We start from the raw sequence: 21,041 nt of genomic DNA, 5'->3' as shown, positions 1-21,041 counted from the left end.
GAAGGGTAAACCCATATGCAGAATGTTGCAACATACGAATAGAAGGACATCATGTTAGTGCATTGTTACTACTATTGTTTAAGAAAATTCAATTTATTCCCACAAAGCAAAAAATATTATCTACATGGGTAAAATGGATGCCTGTGACATTTTATTGTAAAAAAATGTACATTTAATTCAATAAATCAGCAGTTTTACTTCATTCAGGATAATGCTTAAGTTAGTACAAAAAATAGAAGCTCAATCATGTAACAGTTGCAGTCCAACACAAAATATCTATGCATTACTTTATTTACTGCAAAGGGGTTCTTAGACATCTTTTCCCATTTAATTTTCTAAGGAAATTAATAAAGTAAATTAAAGTACTTAAAATTATTTTCACAAAGTGCCAGTGAACTAGTGGTAGCATTCTAGCAACTGTAAGTACTGCATTAGAAGTATTTTATTTATTTTATTTATTTATTATTTTGTTGACCGGGAAAGTATAGTATAATATGCGAAATTTAAAATGAATACAAAAATAGACAATTCTGTCTATAGTCTTATTTCTGACCACACACTGCTAGCTACTGCCAACACTTTCAATGAAGTTGCACCACACGCAGGAAAAATACAAAATGAATTCTGTTACCTTTGAAAAGCTGATAGCACATTCTACAAATCCCTACATCATCCAGCATTACTTCTGACTGAGAAAAATACAAGAAAGACTGGCACTGCGGCTTATTAAATGAGTACACAAATTTAACAGAATAAGCATACAGAAGTCTTTACCATGCTCACATTGCTATAATGAGTTCACATGACAGAACCATATTTTATTTCTCATGATACTATAAATAATAGCATAACAAATTACTTGTGTAAATTCCACATTGGGAACTAGTCAATGATGTTGTGTTGATGAACCTGAAAAGACATTCATACAAGGCTGAACACTCTACAATAGCTCAAACACAAAACACACCAAAAACAGAGAAAATGCTGAACGGTGCAACGTAGCAGTTCGAAAACTTCTTGTGAAACTCAGATCCAAGTGCAGAAGAATAAATCAAGTCTACAAAGGTGAGGTGCCTGCACTACTGACAATGCACGTCATGTTAAAATAGGCAGTTTTTGCCTCAGAGGCCCAGAGTCCAGTTTTGACCACTGGTTACTGTGTGGTGTTTGCATTCTCTCCTCAATGTCCATGGATTTTCTCTGGGTTTTTCCATTTCCTCTCATCTCTCAAAACAGGCCGGTTGACTGCCTACTGTAAACCATATCCCCTGTGTCTTAAAAATAGGTAGCACCATTTCTGAAAATGTTATGATTCTTTAATTCCAGCAACCTTTCTTTTGGCATAGGAAAAAGACTACCTCCTCAGCTCCACAACCTTTAATAAAAACTCTCATTAAACTACGTTATTATTAGTTATAAGCAAACTACAGCATAATCAAAATGGTCTACAGCACATAGACCCATCCCCAGTCACAGCAATTATTATAAAATGGATATACAGATTTAACTGCATTACAAAAGGCCTCTTAGAAAACTCATATTCACAGTCACGACTGTAAAAAATGTTACGGAGACCATTTCCATTCAGCAAAATGTGAATCTGGCTGAAATAACCTCCACCTACATACTATATTATTTTTTGTCCCCCTTATCATTCACTCAGCACATCTTCTCAGTGCTCCATGTCCACATCGGGTCTACCAGCTAATTACCTACCCCCAGACTTACTCTGGTATTGCTGGGGCCAGTAGTGGATCTTAAGGGAGTCTTGGCTGCCTTTGCATCCGTCCAGCTTTTTTTTTTTTTTTTAATACATGTGCTACCCACTCCCATCTCCACCACACACACACACACACACACACACACACACACACTGTCTATATCCAAGGGCAACTCTCCTCTTTGGAACAAGCCTCCCCATAGGGAGTGTCACCAACATACAGCCTCCCATGCAAAATGGGTATACCCAGCCCTCCTTGCTGCTCTGTCAGTTGCCCTAGCAGCTAATCAAACCTGCATTGCCTGGGTCATAACTAGGGTTTTATCTCTCTATGCCACCAGAGCAGCTTATATATTAGCTTTTTAAGTTAACCACTCCAGGTTTCCTAAATACCATGGAAGACACCCAGCTCCTGTGTGGTGTGATTTTCAACTATATAACTACATTTTGAAGTCACTTAGCTACACCAGGTTCATGAAAATCCCATAAATTAGCCATTTCCAGCAGGGATCTGACTTCCAAAACAGTAAATAAGGACTACTCAGTCTAAACAAATACAGAAGTCTGCTTAGACCAGGGGTCTGCAACCTTCACTATCAAAAGAGCCATTTAGGCCTTTCTCCTACCAAATAAAATTAATTTGGAGCCACAAAACATATCTGACCTGCAAATAAAGATAACACAGTATATTACGTTTTATATATAGTTATTACACTATATACAAAAGAACTAAGTTTATAAGAGCAACATTTAAAATCCGTCCCTAATTTTGTTCCTTTATTGAGATTTTTATTGGGATCACTCGATTGCTGTCAGTGTGTGTGTGTGTGTGTGTGTGTGTGTGTGTGTGTGTGTGTGTGTGTGTGTGGAAAATGCATGTTAACAGTAACAGTGTTAATCAAGCAAGTTTATAACAGCAACATTTAAAATCCATCACTCAATCTCTATCAGTGTGTGTGTGTGTCTTGCTGCAGAGTGACCATTATTTTTCAAAGCTACAGGGAGCCACTGCAGAGGGGTGGAAGAGCCACATGCAGCTCCCGACCCACAAGTTGCAGACCCCGGGCTTAGACCAACAAATTTACAACCAACTTCACTAAAAGAGAGAATTCTTTTAAGATGGAAAAGTTTTGAAAGAAAAATTGCCCTAGACACTAAAGATAATCACAAGGCCTTCTTTAGTTATGTCAGAAACATGGGCGGAAACTCCCAGATATGCTCTGAATTGTTGCATAATGGTACAAAATATACAGAACCTACAGACATAGCCAACATCCTGGCAGACAGATTCAGTGCAAACTTCTCCCCCCCTTCCCCCCCAAAGGAGCAAATGCCTATCCCAACTGAATGTAACCTCCCTGACATCACAGATGCACAGGTGAAAGCTGCCCTCTCCAAAGCAAAAAACACAGCATCTATGGGACCGGACGGTGTCCCAGGCTGTGTCTTACATGAGCTCCAAGAAGAACTGAACCCTCACATTAAGTCACTGTTCAAACTTAGCCTTACTACAGGATATGTACCCAAAGAATGGCGTACAGCTACAGTGGTCCCACTCCACAAAGGTGGTGCCACAACGGACCACGGAAACTATCGCCCCATAAGCCTGACTAGTCTGGTCTGTAAAGCTATGGAGCGTATTATCATTGAACTCATAAACAAAGACATTGGACCCTACCCAATTCGGCTTTGTTAAGGGCAGATCTTGCCTCTTAAACCTAGTTATTTCTTTGAAACAGTTACCAAAGCCATAGATGAGGGCAAGGCAGTCCACACAGCCTACCTGGACCTCGCAAAAGCCTTCGACACAATACCCCACTCGGGCATCATAAATAAGCTTACCAGCTTAAATATCAACCCCTATATCACAAGATGGGTTGCAAACTGGCTCAGAGATAGAACCCACATGGTCAGAATCACAGGTGCCATGTCCGAATCCAAACCAGTTACAAGTGGCATCCCACAGGGCTCAGTTCTGGGACCTCTCTTGTTCGGTATATACTTCTCTGAGGTTCAGACTAACACGGGGGGATTATGGCTGACAAAGTTCGCAGATGACTACAAACTGGGGGCCATAATCGAATCTCCAGCTGACACAAGCATCCTCCAAAAGGGTCTCACAGAGACGGATGATTGGTGCCAGAGCCACGGCCTCAAGCTAAATGCTAAAATGTGCATAGTCATCCCCTTTGGGAAAAACAAGGTGCCCACAAATTACCACATCGGTGGTAATCCATTAATCTGGAAGAAGTAATTAGAGATTTGGGGACCAATGTAGATAGTAATCTCTCCTTTGATAATCACATTGCCAAAGTGGTTAGAAAGACCTTCTATATAGCCCACCTTATCACGAAAGGGTTCGCATCTAGATCAAGAGAGGTCATTGTGCCCCTTTACTCGTCACTCATCAGGCCCATAATTGAATACAATGCCCCTTTTGGGATGTACCTTACCCGACACCTGCAGCAACTGGAGAGACCCCAAAAGTACCTCACCAAGAGGATCATGGGCTACAAACAGATGTCCTATGCAGCTCGACTAAAGAAACTCCAGCTCTACTCAGTTGCTTACCGCCTACTCAGAGGCGATTTATGCCTGACGTACAAAGCCATGTCAAACCCAGAATTAATGGACATGCTCCACCTCAAAAAATCCAAGTCCCTTAGAGCTACACGCTCCAGGGACCTAAACCTCAGTACAAAAATAAATAGGATATGCTGGAGGGACAGATTCATTTCCCAGAGGCTCCCCTCACTCTGGAATAGAATCCCAATTCATGTTAGACATAGCCCCTCGCTGACCCTCTTCAAGCGAAATTTGGACGCGTGGATGGGAAATCGCAAATTCACCCCTGGGATCTCTCCTGTGTCCCTGCTAGACAGAGGCACAGTAAACTAATATTAAAAGGGTACCTTCTGTGACCTACTTTACAGAGGCACAGTAGGCTAATCTAATAGGGAGGCGGAAGCCAAATACACTCTGGCTAGGCTTATACATGCCCTAGGGCAGATAGCCTAGTATCTACCTATGAATCTAAGAATAAGGCATTCAGTTCTGGGCTATACCTGTCAAACTTTGCATATATTAAAAACTTATTCAGCCATGCAGAATACCCACAATGTTCTCAAAAAAGTGACTGCATGAAGAAAACAGCAAACACTAAATGGCACGAATAAAACAAATGCCTTTTGCATGGCTCCAGCAAGAATAAAGTGAAATGTATTTGAGTAGTTAGTTGCTTACTGACCGCAATACAACATGCACTTCATACTAGTACAATTCATATGCAATATTTGTAAATTTACCCATTCTAGTCCAGTTCATTGTGCAATACTCATATCTTTGCTACAGTTTGAACTGTCGACATAAATTATGCTCACCACTTGCATACACACATTAGAAGTAACTACCCTAACCCCAACTAGAGTCTTTTCCACTGCAGTTTTTTTTTCTTTCTTCTATGTGGCTATATGGGTCTCTTTTCCACAAATCAGTTTTGTAGCTGTGTTTAAGTTATTTTCCATTTCAACTGATAATGGCAAAATGTGAAACATGCCTTTAGTATGATCATCCTTGCAAATTTAAAGAAATACAAACACACACGCACTTTCTATTAGCATATTTAACTAACTTCAACAACCTCAGTTTTATTGTTCCGGATTTGGGATACCAGAAACTGCAGCATAAGACAAAGATGTGCAACTATTTACTTAATGTACACATTTTCTCAATTAATTTCATGGAAACCGAAGGTATTTTCATTTATAAAACATATTTATGTGGGGGTCAGGTGTTCAGAAAATATCTAACAATAAAACCAAAGCCAAGAGTTTAAAGGTACATGTCAGAATGCTATGAAAGTGTCATTACAGGATACTGTGCATACACACTCCAGGAATAGCTATTCTTGGCTGTGCTGGGTCTAAAATAACTTAGGGGAGAATGCAGTTTTCTAGTGGACGACAATACCACATACAATATTACAGATATGTGATCTGGACATATAGCAAAATCAGTAAGCAAATACAGAGAATATATCCTGATTTTACAATGTATGCTTGAAGAACAGTGCTTTCGACAGATGCAGTACTATAATTAGTTTTCTTTCTACAACGCTTTATTGCTAAATCCGACCTACATGTCAGGAGCTCTTCACATTTTAATTGATTACAGCACTTTTTAAGTATTACCATTTTACGTTTCTCAGATTAAATGTATTACAATAAGCCCCTATGAGATGGAAAAGGGAGGCACACAGGAGGCTTTAATGGTTTTAGATACAAGTGAATTACAGGGAAAGGCTTCTTAAGTGCTAACAAGTTAAGGATCAAGATGAATTTTCAAAAGTCAGACACTGTGAACATTAATGCCAGTGTCAAGTGAACTAATCATTACATGTAAACCACAAATCTGTTGTACTGAAGTATTATGCTCTGGGCATTCATAATTAATTTAGAATTTTTATTACTAGTGTTTAAAAATAGCAAGCCTCTAGTGTTTATTACCCAGATGAGATGTAAAAAAATATAGATGCATCAGCACATTGCTTCAGATACTGTGTGGGTGTGTGCGTGCACACGTGCATGTGAGTGAGTGGTACTGAAGTAAATGCTGGCAGGTCAGGATCTGGGGTACGTAACGTAATAATATGGAATTTTCCCTCCATATAGTACATGCATAGGGAAAAATCCTAGTTGGGTTGTTAAAAGTGGCTTTCAGCAAGTTACTTTCAATAGCTTTGGTACTGACTGTAAAGTTCCTTTGGCAGATCAACATGATTGAGCACATAAAATGGATGTGTTTTCTGCTTTGTCAAATGCATCTTAAATGAAACAGAAAATGCACCTTATCTGCCCATTAAAACACATGCTAACTAAATACAATTAAGCTGGAAGTCTACAGATGTACATTTTTAAATGCAGACATACAGTTGCTGTTCTTATATATGTGTGTGTGTGTGTGTGTGTGTGTATATATATATATGTTGTGTCTTTCAGCTTATCCCGGTTAGGGGTCGCCACATCAGAACTCCGGTGTGCTAATGTTTGGTAGTGGAATTTTACGTGCCGAGTTACCAGCCCTGATGCACAACCTTCAACGAAGGCATGCCCATTCACGCATGCCTCCACACAGAAGACGCTCTAGCTGAGAATCGAACGGGACGTCTTGCTGTGAGGCGACAACGCTACCGCAGCACCACTACCGCAGGTTATATATATATATATATAAAACACATAAGTATAACATATACACACACCCCTTCAAAGCCACAAAACAGCAAGGTAAAGGGCAACTTCAATTTGCACTGAAACTGACTTTAAAAGAATTTACTTTGCAACATCTACACTTGTTGAAAGCTTGCTTAAACAACTGACAGACCCCCAGAATACTGTCCATATTACCAATAATTCAAATGCTTTGTTCACTAGTCATTTAGAAGACAAGACACATCACTGATCATTTACCATTTTCTAATATAAAAGTAAACAGAACTCAAACTAAATTAAGGTTGGACATTAGTCACAAGTATTATAGGGTTATGCAGTGGAAAACTTCCAAGCAGCAGTCTTCATGTTTCAAATTAAATTTCTGTTTCAGAACAGTAAGCATTAGACCTTAACTAATTTTGAGGCCTAGGTGTGAGGGGCTTTCATTTTGCCAGTAACTTGCTGAAATTCTAACACTTGTCTTGCTTGCTGCCTACTAGACCATTACAAAGTTTCTGATAAGAACAGTTGAAATAATTGGTATGTCTTCTGTTTCACTTCCCATGGCTGCAAAATAGCACTGCTACCTCTTCCTAAATTCACTACATATGAAGTGTCAAAGATAAGTGAGAAGCACTGCGTATCAAAGGACAGCTCTTAACTTAAGTGTTCCAGAACCTTCTCTTAACATGGCAGAGCATGGCTGGAAAGCTTCCTCTTGGATTCAATCACCTCTGAAAAACAGCCAGAAGACCCAGAAAAATTACAGGGTGTATAACAGAAGCCAGGCCTTGGGAGAACTTTTGCTGCTTTGAGCATAGCTGTATAAAGAAACAAACTCTGAGAATCTCTTGATTCAGATTCACTGCAAGCTAATGTAACATCTCTGGGAATGCACTATTTACAGGTTAGGTTAAATATCCAGCAGCCATTTGACTAGCACTTCCATTGTTGAACTTCTTATGATTTTCAGAATGACTGTTAAAGATTGAAGACCTAGGTCTTTCCTTCTCATGGCAGATTAACAACAAGATCAAAAGAAACTTGGCATGGTATCTACTTATTCTGTTTTCTGTTTACCTTTCCCTTTTGACCTGCTGTGGGATCCTGCCAGCCACGTTATTCACACCTGCTGGGAGTTTAGGTTGTATGGCATACTCTCAAGACTATCTCACTACATGGCTGAGCTTTTCTATTTATGTTCTAACCACACCTTCACCTAACGCACAAGAAAAATATCAATGCAGGATATGCATGCATGTTATCATTTCTGACTTCTGTTCCCTGCACATAAAAATTGCCTGGTTGTTAAAAACCTCTACCAGGTAGTACAGTGCAAAAATCGATTTCAATCTGTAAAAGAAATCTCTCTCTTATGAGTTGCAGCAAACTCCTAGTGTGATCCCCACAGTCAGTCAGCACTATCTGCAGAGTTTACAAGGCAAAGGGAGAAATGGAAGTATGTTGCCAGGTCTTCCTTATGTATTACACAAGCTTGCATTCATTCATACCTACGGATAACTGAGTCACTGATCCACCAACTGCATTGCTTGGGAAACTGGAGTACCCAGAGAAAATTTATGTGAACACTAGAAGGACATGCAGACTCAGCAAAGAAGGCACCATAGCTGTGAAATGAACCACAGATCCTCTTGCTGAGAGGCAGAAATGCTACCTGTTGCATCACTGTGACACCCACAAGAGATAAAGTCACTGGCTGTTCAACAACAATCCTCTTCTCAGTAAACTCTTGAGCTACTCAAACTTGGATGACCAACATTACAGGCTAGGTTCTCATCTAAGATGTAGGACTGGCTTGTCAGTGGTACATATTTAGTGGCTATTGGAAAAAAAAGAAAAGTAATACAACAACCTAATATTTCTGCTAAATAAACTACTTATGGTATCAAACTCAAGTTACCAACATACAACTTACCTAACTCAGGCTGCCATCAGATAATTTCTCATGCTATCATATTTTTAATTTCTTCACATGCTCAGCCAGCATACCCAATTCAAACTTCATGAGAGCTCTACATTTTAAACATCAACAATCAGAGAAATAACTAAGGTGGGGTGAAGGATGCAAGCTGTTAGGAGCATGATCAGCTGGTGCCAGTGATGTGGAAGTGCAACACTATTACTAGTCACAGCAGAAGTGTGCAGTTTTTTTTTTTTTTGCTCCTCAGCTTTGTGTTGAGGGGGGTGGCAGTTTACAGAGAACAGAAGAGGGTGGCTAGATGACCTAGTTATTGTTCCATCAACAACTGTGACCTTGTCAGAATGGCAACCAGTAGTTACCAGTTTTCTGAGCTGCTAACATTTTACTCTTTATTCAGTATATTGCCGCAATTTACAAGCACTGGTAACAACTTGCTTCATTTTAACTTACTAATCTGAAATACAAATAAGGTTGCCTCACTCCACAGTTTATAGTGAAAATCTCATTTTTCTCCATAATAAATGGATAAACACTAATGCATGCTAATAAATGCATCAATCACAGACATTACTCAGCTTGCACGCATTTCAAATGATACAAAACAGCAATATAAATTCTATTCTTTTCTCTGATCGTTCCAAATGTTAATTAAATCTATTACTCTAATAGTATCATATCCTCTGCAACTGAAATGCAGGTTCATAGCTCACATTTACATAGTTCTCTCAGGGATAGGAAAACCTGGGGAAATTAGAGTTACAAAGCATGTACCATATGCATTTTCAGCATTCAATTATCTGTTCCATTTACTATCTGAAATCAAAGATTTACATTTCCAACAAAATAAAGTACCAAATATTTTCTAGAAACATCTCTATAATCTCTACTATAGCAGGTCCTCAAAATACCCTTAAATGGGATCTACACAGCAAAAGAAAGCACCATTTTTCTTAACAAATACTAAAGCAAAATTCGACAGAAAACCTCAACAGAAGTGTGATGGAGAGGACTTGAGTTCAGATAGTGACAGACTGGATGCTTTCCGTTTCCTGTTTCATGGTAGTACTGCTTTAGTGGGCAAGAACATGGTCTAGGAAACAGTTACATATTGCTGACCTTACAATGAGTCCCTATCACCTTCACTGTTTGCAACTCGACTGTGGAGAAGACAAACTGTACAATGTCACAGAGACCATCTGTGCAACTCATGATTAATCTCAACTGACTGTCCAAGCCAATGATTCTGCAAACTCACTGCATCTCTTTTCCAAAGATGTAATGATCTCTGAAACATAAGAAGTGGGTGTACACGGCTTCCCCTGCAGGGGGTTAAAGATCATGTTCAAATCAGCAAAATTAAATTCTGCATCTGTACTCTCATTTTGCCTAATGGCAATGGTAGAAGCTACGCAGTATTGTCAGCACCATGTTTTCACACAGATTACTGATTCTAAGTGAAAATAAGACTTTTTAGTCTGGCGGCTAATATTATATTTTTACCCTTCCAGTTCATGTACCTGTGAAGGACATTAATGACATCAGTCTGTGTGCAGTTCTCAAGACTCACTGCATGACTATAAGCTGACAGCGTGTCAATCAAGCTGTACTGCCACACAAAGCAAAATATAATGAATAATAACATTATTCATAAAATATTACTTTTGCTGGAGTGTCCATTGTGCAACTTTGCCTGACACTTCTGTTTTCCATTTTCTTTAGAAAAAAAAAATTACCCCACTGTTGCAGAGTACAACACATGCTGCTAGGCCTGATGACAGTCTCCTGGTGCAACTTGCATGCATGTAGAAAAACAAACTGTTAATATTACCATACTTTTTTATTCCTGCAATGTGTTCCAGCATAAGAAAAAAAAATGCTCATTTCTAGCCCATTTTTCAGAGTTTTCACGAGGTATGTGCAACCATTAAACTTGACCTTTAAAGCACCAAATAGAAAAAATAATAAAAAAATGCAATTTTGCACATTCAAAAGTATCATTTTTCATATTGTGCCTTGCACTACAGGTATTAACAAGGCTAATCTTTGCAAACCCAACCTAAATCCAAGTAACTAATTTGCCACAGTCAAAGATACCAATATCATCTCTGAAATAAACAGGTGTGTGTTCTGAATATTTCATGTTAAACAAGATCTTAAGATGGAATTTAAATTCTGTCTTAGAACTGCACATCTGCTTAAAGTAACACACGGCAGAAATACAGACAAACAGAAGTCTTACATCAATGAAAAAACAATGAATCTAACTGAGCTGCCAGTTGCACTACAATGCACTCCCCCCACTTTAAGCAATTTACACTGACTCAGTAGGAAACATTCAATGCTCAGAAATAAAGTAAGGAATATTTAAATCAGATTTGGACAATCCAAATTATCTTTCAAGCCACACTGACAGGAGTGCTCGACTATGCTACAACTGATAGAAAAATAAATAAGGCTACTTCCACACAGAGCTTGCAGTGGGATAGCTGTTCCTGCAGTCTCCAGAGACAGCTTATGTCATCCTGCCACCGCAGTGCTGCTAACAAGGTTACAGTTTGCAGCTTATTGCTGTTACAGCATTTTCTGCACTACTTTAGTGGACGTGACTAGCATGCAACAAATGACATTATTATGTTCTTTGAGATACGACAAAGATATTTCAGTGTTAACCTACTGTGAGAAATATTACATTCATTCACAGAAAACATTTGAATTTATTACTGAGAACTACAGCTGAAAACAGAAAAATTAGAAGACTGCTTCTATCAACTCTAATAAGCTGGACTTCAGTATCTGCAACCCATTTCAAAGAACGGAGCCAAGCGACACAATTTTGGGTTTTAGTCAGTGCTAGCATTCATACAATCTAACATACTACCAAAAGAGTTGTTTTGAGACAGGGCAGAGATTTTTTTTTTGGGGGGGGGGGGCATGCTGCTATACACAGACATGTGATTACAAAAAAATCCTACTCACTAATGTTGCATTCTGTAAAGGCATCTGCAGGGAATTACACTACTTTTGGTCAGAAAAATTGGCAATTCACACAATTGTAGTGGTTGGTGGGGGAGCCATCTCTCTTCATCCACCTTACCAACTAGTGCTGGTCTTGCATCAAGCCTCCAATGTTTAACATCAGCTGAAGTAATGTTTCCTGGGGCATCACAGGGATGCAGGAAGTAGCATTGTCACCTTCTAGCAAGGGGGTCTCTGGTTTAATTCTTGGCTGGGGTGTCTTCTGTTGGGTATGTGCATGTCCTTCCAATGTTAATGTCAGTTTTCTCCAAGTATTTTGGTTTTCTTCCATATCCCAAACATATGCAGGGTGGGTGGAATGATTACTCAATTTTGTGTGTGTATAACACAGAAGAAACCAATGGCAATCAACTTCTGTTCTATGGTGCTTATGGGGGTCACTCTAGGAGTCAGATGCAGCTCAATACTACTGGATGGAGGAAATGTCTTCTGGACAGCCTCACTTAAAAATAAATAAGACACACCAATTTACATTTAGTCATACATTCATTCCCTTCTCAGTCCTGTTCCTGAGGTCATTAGTACTAATATAAAATATTTCTTCCTTACAAATTCAAGCACCTATTTTCCACACACATATACACAAGTGAGCATGCACACGTGCATTAAAATACGAGCATGTATACATTCATTAGAAATACACACATATACATTTATGTCTCTGCATGTATACGCACACACACACATGGAAAACAAGTTGAATTGTACTCATCTACTTTTTAAAACATTTACTCTGAGCTACTAATCGCTGTTTAAAATACTTTATAATTGAGTCAGCCCCTGGTTTTCCCAGCTCTTACTTATGTCTGAATGCCTACCAGCAGCATAAGCTCCACTGATCCACACCAACAAAGACAAATCACTACCCCACTTGCCATTAGGAAGAATTTCATCACACAAGACATGTGCTTTTCAGACTGTAGCTGACTGGTGGCTTAAAGGACAGTATTTGGTAGCAAATTAATTTGCTGAGTGTGGCACACCAGTCAAAATGGACTGCTGCACTCAATATACCATTATGCAGCTGGAGAAAACATAGGGGGGGATATCTGTGCTGTTTGACATCTGATGATGGCATACCTGATAACAATGGACATTGTGACAAATGCTGCAAAATCACCTCAGACCAACAGGTTAAGGGACTGCGCATATGCAGCAACATTTCTCAGGAAAAAGTTATGACACCACAGAAATAAAAAGTGTGTGTGAAGATTCCACTACGTGGGAGGTCAGTACTACTCTGGGACCCAGGGGAGTTTTATAACAAGCTAAGAATTAAAGCAACTGGCACAGCAGATAGTGTTGCTGCCTCACAGCAAGAGGTTCACCAGTTCGATTCTCGGCTGGGGTTCCTTCTGTGTGGAGTCTGCATGTCTTCCTTGTGTTCGTGTGGGGTTCCACTGGGTGCTCTGGTTTCCTGCAACATTCCAAAGACATGTAGTGGGTGGACTGGACACTCTAAATTGGCCATATCTGTGTGGTGTGGAAAACTACCATGGCAGGGCAAGTCACCCGACAATGTAAACCTTGGCTCTAGATGACTGTCACTACTGAGGTGACACCCTGACCCCACGTGCAGAAATGGGAAAAAAGGGGCTGTGGAAGGATGGATGAAGAATCAGAGCAACTGCAGTCAAACTTTGTGAAATGCAAAACACATTACAAGTGAGCCAGAGGCTAGGGGCTGAACAATATAATACAAAAACAACTACCTGCCAAGTGTGCAACTCGGAAAAGCTGAGGCAGTATGCACTACATAAAGTTGGTAATTGTTAGAGGGTGGGCTGTCAAGACGCGAGTTTGATATTACACTGTTAACAACACTACTGCCAGGTGATCAGGAAAAAAAAACAGGGTAAGGCACTACTACAAATATGCAAGACAGCTTGGCACTACATCACAGGCAACGTTCTGTAAGGCGGGTAATAGGGACAGTCAAGAGTGCTAACACATTATTATGGAATGTAGTAAAGTGGCACTTACAGAGTGGCTCAGAAAACGTGGTATTAGGTATACCAATGTCCTACACTTGCAAGGTGTGCCTCTCAGTAACTAGTTTTAAGACCAGCACTGTACATGCTACTACAGGAAAAGGAAGGTAATAGTTGTTTCCCACAGCTTTTCTAAAGTTTTTGCCGTTGTCTACCTACATCTTTTCAGAGTTAACTTACTGCACTCTGACCATAAACAGTGCTTTTTAACCTTAAGATTCAGCACCGACTCTTTCTGTGTATATATGCTGGATTAACAGCAACAGCAATAGTTTTATTTCTTTTTTCCTCTTCCATCTAATGATTTCTTAAACAACTGTGCACAACATTTGGACCAATTCTTATTTTAATAGGAAAGAAAAATGCAGCTCTCTTTAAATGAAGGTTCATGCGCTGGTTTCATTAGTATACAACTGCCTGTTACCTGAACTGAGTAAAGCCCACACACAGAAAACAATGGTAAAAGTTTCACAAAATATTTAAATAGTTCACTACTGCTCTGGTTCTTATAAGCCACAAAAGACATGTGAAAAGTGGATTATAGTTGAATTTTTATATTATACATAAAACATTTGTGAAATGGTCAGCTGGTTATTGTGGTTCTTCTAAATATATTTATATATATCTCACCCCACAAAAGCTGAAACGGACAACCCTGAGCTTGTCGGTTATTTTTCAGCAGCTACCCCTAGTGCTATTTCTTGCTCTTTACCATAACATATTAAAGAATGCGTGACAGACTTTGCATGTGCAGTGTTTACTGTATTTTCAAACCTGATAATATATTATTGGTTTCAGGGTTAAGCACCATGCACATTGCTAAATTTAAATTGCTAAGCACATTTCAACATCCTGGATTTTTACAGAAAATAATGATTAACGACATAACCCTACACATGGTTTGTCATCTAGATGCAATGGGTCACTTTGTTAGCAATGCTGTATATGACCCTAGATTATAGGACCAAGTAAGTTTTCGCTGCTGTTCTAACAACAAAAAGGGCATTATGCTGTACTGTGCTCAGTCATTTACTAAACAACCACCACAAGCCGCACTTATTTACTGGTGAGTTCTGGGACTCCATGCAAAAAGAACAGAAAAGTCAGTGTTCCCTGACGATCATTATGTAAGTGTTCACAGTCTCAAAAAGAGCAAAACAAGACATGAAGCATTTAGCAAACAAAAACACTTAAATAGACACAAAATGAAAATGAAACTTTCTACTTTCCCCCTAAACAGAACTTAACAGAACTTAATATTCTGATTTAACGTCAACATCATGTGGATTTACTACAATTGTATTTTCTGCATTATACCTTTAAGGATATTCTCCTGAAAAATGGAAAAGGTGACAACTTGTTCAAAACACAATAAGAAACAGTTCTAGAAATGTATGTTAATTTTCTGACAAAATATTTTCTTCTCAGTTTCATTTTATTGTCAGAATCCCTAAAGAATCTGAGAAGAACCCAATACACTTCAGTGGTTTTTTTTTCTGAAAAGGCCGTGGTTATCAGGGATTCAATAAATACACATTTTTACTTTGAAAAACCTAAAGAAATAAAAGCCAGCAGTGCTCAATCTTCCTTCTTCTCCAATGGACTCTTTTCATCCTTCACTTCTGTTCTGTGCTCTGGTGAACCTTCCAGGATTTCCATATTTTCTGGGCTGTCCTGGTCCTCATCACTCCCTTCATCTGACAGCTCTCCATCCTGTGTTTCCCTCCTGACAGAATCTGTCTCCTCAGAAACATCTCCAGAGTCTGCTGTACAGATTCCATAGCACATGATACTAATGACACCTAGAGGCAAGCCGAACAGAAAACATCCCAGAAGTGGAGAGGTCTTGAAAACAGACTGCCGAGGAGAAAATAAGACATTATTACCAAAATTTTCTTCAGGCTAGGTTTTAAACAAATTAAATTAGTAAACAGATAGGAATTTTCATGCTGTTTCACTGTGGCAATCTAAACATATTTTCTTTAGACCATTTTTTTGCATTACAATGCTGCATCTCATCTGCTATAACATTATATATATGCATCGTTAATTACAAGAATCTTGAAAGCACTCCATCTCATGAAGAGGGTTAATGTAGTATGAAAGATTTTTAAAATTCAGTCCCATTAAAATCGGTGACTAAGAAACTAGCTGCAATCTACTCTGCTGACGTACAGCTAAAGCACGCAGATGTTTTTATCTGTGAGAATTACAGCATCTGTAGAGGGTTTTTTTTTTTTTTTTTTTACTCCATGTGGTTTCTTACTTACTCACCCTTCATGTCTGACACACCTATGACTATCTGCATGGCATGTAATATCTCCTGCGAGCTACAAATCATGGCAGATGCTACATATGAATTTTTCATAACCCAATGCTTAACAGCCAAAAAAGAAGAGAGGGAAATGAATCAGTGAAGGACTGTTAAAATCAAGAAAGTATGCAAAAAATTAATTAATTCTGAAAATAAATGATATCTTTGCTGTCAGCTGAAGGAAAGTTACTATACTACAGTATACCTGCTACACCAGACGGTGCCAGATGAAATACCTTCCAAATGCCTAGTAAGTTACTGAAATGAGCTACTAGATTCAAGCATTTCAGTGTCATAAGCATATATGAATCACAAAGGACTACTTCCCCCACAAAAAAACTACTGGATTTAGAAGTACAGGCACGTGTACGAACATGTATTAAATGCACTGGGCCAACAGTCCAATAAACCCAAAAATGATAACATGTAGAAGCACAACGCAATTCTGAAGCAGTTTTTTTTTCCAAGTTACTTGGTCAGAAAGCAGCTTAGGCAATCCTTGAAAGCCTACATCAAAATATATAACGGATGAAAACAGCCCATTTTTCAATTTTCTTTACGTTCAGTGGAATTAATTTTTTTCCTCTCTCTTTGTTTACCAGGTCAGTGCAACTAGTCAGAGTGACACTTTCAGACACTGTCCAGGTGATTACATCACAAAGTAAATAGTGTAGGAAGAAATAGCCAGAGAATTGTTATGGCTAGGCTTGTATAGGCCCTAGGGCCGATAGACTAGTACGAACCTATGAATCTATAATACATTAATAAAGCAAATAAATGCTGTGAGGAAACTACAGTACACAATATATCAAGAATAAAACAGAGTACAGTATTGTAAATGCAGACAAAAAGACTACTTAACACAGCTTTAAACTGCCTTCCGATTACCTGGTGTTGTGGACACTGACTCTAGATGATGGTCACTGTTAATGTGACATTTCATACCATTGTGTGAAATGGGAAGAAGGGGGGCTGTTGCTGATGTGATTACTATGAGGTTATGACTAAATCATACCTATAAATGTACCATTTAAAACAGGTCTGCTACAAAGAATGACAGCACAGAGGCTGACGTTTGTCAATATGCCACCGTGCAAAGTGAAATTATCGAGCAATTTCAAAGACCTACAGGACACTGACTACAAGAACTGGCCAGAAAGTGAACTATACTTTGAAAGCTTTAACATAAAATAAACACAGACACTTAAGAAAACACAGAGAATGCCGACTTAAAGCTGAAAGAATCCCAAACAATACAGGTTTTTCCTTAATACTAAGTCCCACACTGAGCACCGCATAATGATGCTATTTGATGAATGTTTTCAAAAAAGAAACAGGTTTATTCATCATAGTCTATACTTATTTATTTTACATTTGTTGACTGGGATGGTCTGACTGGATACTTGTCCATTTTCAGCGGAGGCCCAGAGAGAAAAGCTAAATACATACATACAGAAAAATTGTTACATATCAAGTTAAAGCACTGTTACAGATACAATACACAAGATAAAAGTCATTCATTCTGTCATATATAAATGTTGTATCTTTCGGCTTTTCCCGGTTAGGGGTTGCCACAGCGGAACTCCGGTCTGCTAATAATTGGCAGTAGATTTTTACGTACCGAGTTGCCAGCCCTGATGCACAACCGTCAAAGAAGGTAGGCCCATTCACACATGTCTCCACACAGAAGACGCTTTAGCTGAGAATCGAACAGGACAACGTCTTACTGTGAGGTGACAACGATACCGCAGCACCACCACCGCAGTTATTCTGTCATATATAAATCTGATTTGTTATAGAGTAGCAATTAGAAAGCAACATGGGGGTGGCCAAAAGACCTCTTTAGCACATGTTTATATTGCCAGAGTTAGGATATATTTATAATTAGCATCCCATTGTAATTAACTGCATGTTTAACTGTTTTTGATTGTAGAACATACCAGACTATACAATATTTATATGTATATAAATATGTAGTCTTTTAAGGATAAAGGACACTAAATGTCTACATACTATGAACCTCAGGTCCTTGTAGCTACCTTCTGGTATTATGATACCAGATCTACAGCTCAAAACATTGCTAGTACTGTATTCCATGTTTAAAACTACAGGTTACGGGATCAGCTTTAAAAGCATTATTAGAAATCTGTGACTTCTGAAGAAAAACAATCCAGAGGTTTTGCAAATGACCTTATTAATGGTAGTGGGGGGGGGGGTCATGCCCAGAAGACCAGTTTACACATTTAACTGGCATGCCTCTTTTCTGAGGCCAAATAAAATCAGAGTGGACTGGTTAAAATGATCTGTTCACAGCAAACGTACCTAAGTGAAGGCTAAGGGACATGAACTCAGGTTTGCAGGATGAACTTTAATGACACAGCAGTAAGTTGCTGTGTGCCAGTGGAAGTCATAGCTTTAAATGTAAGTTCTCTACTTAACAGAATGTTGGATTTAGCTGGCCACTGTCTGGAAACTGGTAGACTGGTCACCTGTGGTGCCTTTCCCTTAGCAACAACTTCTCCCTGCAATCTCAAAATCCCCACCACATCTCATTAGCCCCTACTCTACAGAGAGACATTCCATAACAAGAAGTAATGACTAGCAAGCGTAGATAACCTAAAAAGTACAGTTGTGTACCTACCATAAATGTAGATGTTCGGAGTGTATTCACTGTTGCAGTCATTACTCTTGGGTTATCCTGCTGGCAGGCTACCCTCAGTCGGCCAGAATTCCAAAGTCTAGGTCCGCCGTCAGTTGCTGTCGCCTCTTCCCTGACGTCAGTGCGCCAGGGGTATAAAAGATGCAGCCAACGCCATTTTCTTCAGTTTTTCTTGCCCCAGATGTCAGGTGCCCCTAAACTGGTAGGCTGAAAAATATGCCAATAAAAATGCATGTACAAAAATAACATTTCCTTCATCTACAAGCAAATACACCAAATAGGTTGTATAGGATACAGAAATGCAGATAAGTCCCAGCAAAGAAAAGGGGGATGGTGGGTGGGTAACCTGGACTGCAACAGTGAATACACTCGAACATCTACATTTATGGTAGGTACACAACTGTACTATGTTCATCGTGTTTCACTGTTGCAGTCATTACTCTTGGGTTGAATCCCAAAGCTGAGGAAGGGTGGCTGGGCTAAATAGGATTAGGAGAGGCTATGAGACCTTGCAGAACTGCAGTGGCAAAGCCTGCTCTGGGCTTAGAGTAAAGAGGTAAGTGGTAGTGCTTTGTGAAGGTGTGCACTGAACTCTAAGTTTGTTACAGCCTTCTAAGATATCTTTGGTTGGTACTCCTCTGAGGAAGACTGCTGAAGTGGCTGCTGCTCTGGTGGAATGAGGCCTAATGCCCTTAGGCACTGATTTGCCATGTTGAAAATAGCAGAAACGGATGCAATGGCCTATCCATTTTGAAATAGTCCATTTTGAGATCGCCTTTCCTTGTGATCCTGCAGCATATGATACTATGATACATATGTTGCTCAGTCTTTCTGAAAGCTTCAGTTCTCTCCAAGTAGAATTGTAACTGCCTGTGTATGTCCAAAGAATGCAGAATTTTCTCACCCTTGTTCTGTGGATTAGGATAAAAGGTTGGCAAGTGAATGGTTTGGTTTAGGGCCACACTGGACACCCCCTTAGGTAATAAATGTAGGGTTTGTCCTCAGAGAAACCCTGTCTGGATGAAAAATGATGAAAGGTTCCACAGCCACGAGTGCCTGTAACTCCGAGACTCGCCTTGCAGAAGTTATTGCTAGGAGCAGAGCTGTTTTCCAGGATAAGAATTTTATATCTGCTGTTGATGCTGGCTGGAAAGGAGGCAGTGTGAGTTTTTCCAAAATATAATTGAGGTCCCAGGCCAGAATTGGTGCTCTCCTTGGAGGCCTAATGTTTTGGCCCCTCTGAGGTATTGCCTTATTAAAGGATGAGAAAAGATAGGTGGGTTCCGTATTGTAATGGGCTGAAATGGCAGAGGCATGAACCTTAACGGATGAGAAGGAAAGGCCTTTGTTCAGCATCTCAGTTAGGTATTGTAAAATCTGAGGGATATTTGGTACACATGTGTCAATGCCTTGTTCCTGGTTCCAAGCACAGAATCTCTTCCATTTTTCTGCATAAGATTTTCTGGTGCTGGGCCTCCTGGCCTCCAAAATAACATCCATAACAGCTTTTGAAAGAGGAGTATTCTGAATGGCTACATTATCCACCATGCTGCCAGATTGAAGGTCCTGAGTTGGCTGTGCAGGATCTGATTATTTTGTTGGGTCAGCAAGTAAGAAGTTTGAGGCAATATCCATGCAGGACCTTGAGACAGGCTCTTTAGGATTGGGTACCAGTGCTGGCGTGGCCAGTCTGGTGCAATCAGTATCATTTTTGGCTTCTCTTGTCTGACCTTTAGGAGTACCCTGGGAAGGAAGGGCAGTGGGGGAAAAGCATATACCGTTAGATTTTGCCAGCTGAAGGATAGGGCGTCCACTTTCCATGCTTGCTTGTGATAAATCCTTGTGCAAAATATCTGCAACTGGCAGTTGTGTGGGGAGGCAAATAGATCTATGTCTGGGCATCCCCATTTCCTTATTATCATGCTGAAGACTTGTGGATCCAGTTTCCATTCGTGGGGATCCATAAGGTTTCTGCTTAGTTCGTCTGCCAGAGTATTTGTTTTTCCTGGCATGAATTGTGCTTGCAGGTGAATTTGAAAAGCCAATGCTGTGTCCCATAAGGTCATTGCTTGTCTGCAGAGGGGGTAGGAATGTGTACCTCCCTGCTTGTTTATGTACCACATGACCGTAGTGTTGACTGTCTTTATCAGCAACTGTCCTGGATGAAGCAGG

General features: G+C 39.6%; 1 protein-coding gene across 1 annotated transcript in view; it reads right to left on the bottom strand.

Annotated features, from left to right (window-relative positions):
* Positions 1-11,792: 11,792 nt before the first annotated feature.
* The window catches only part of TMX3 (thioredoxin related transmembrane protein 3), a 1,593,937-nt gene continuing 1,584,688 nt past the window's right edge, over positions 11,793-21,041 (bottom strand). The window contains exon 16 of the mRNA XM_044067138.1: positions 11,793-15,753. Within this exon, the coding sequence (XP_043923073.1) occupies positions 15,475-15,753 (279 nt within the window). The 3' untranslated portion in view covers positions 11,793-15,474. The remainder of the gene's footprint in view (positions 15,754-21,041) is intronic.

This window comes from Protopterus annectens, chromosome 3.part1 (assembly GCF_019279795.1).
Source record: "Protopterus annectens isolate FY-2018-M chromosome 3.part1, PAN1.0, whole genome shotgun sequence".
Lineage (NCBI taxonomy): Eukaryota > Metazoa > Chordata > Ceratodontiformes > Protopteridae > Protopterus > Protopterus annectens.
This window is presented reverse-complemented; position numbering and strand designations above follow the sequence as displayed.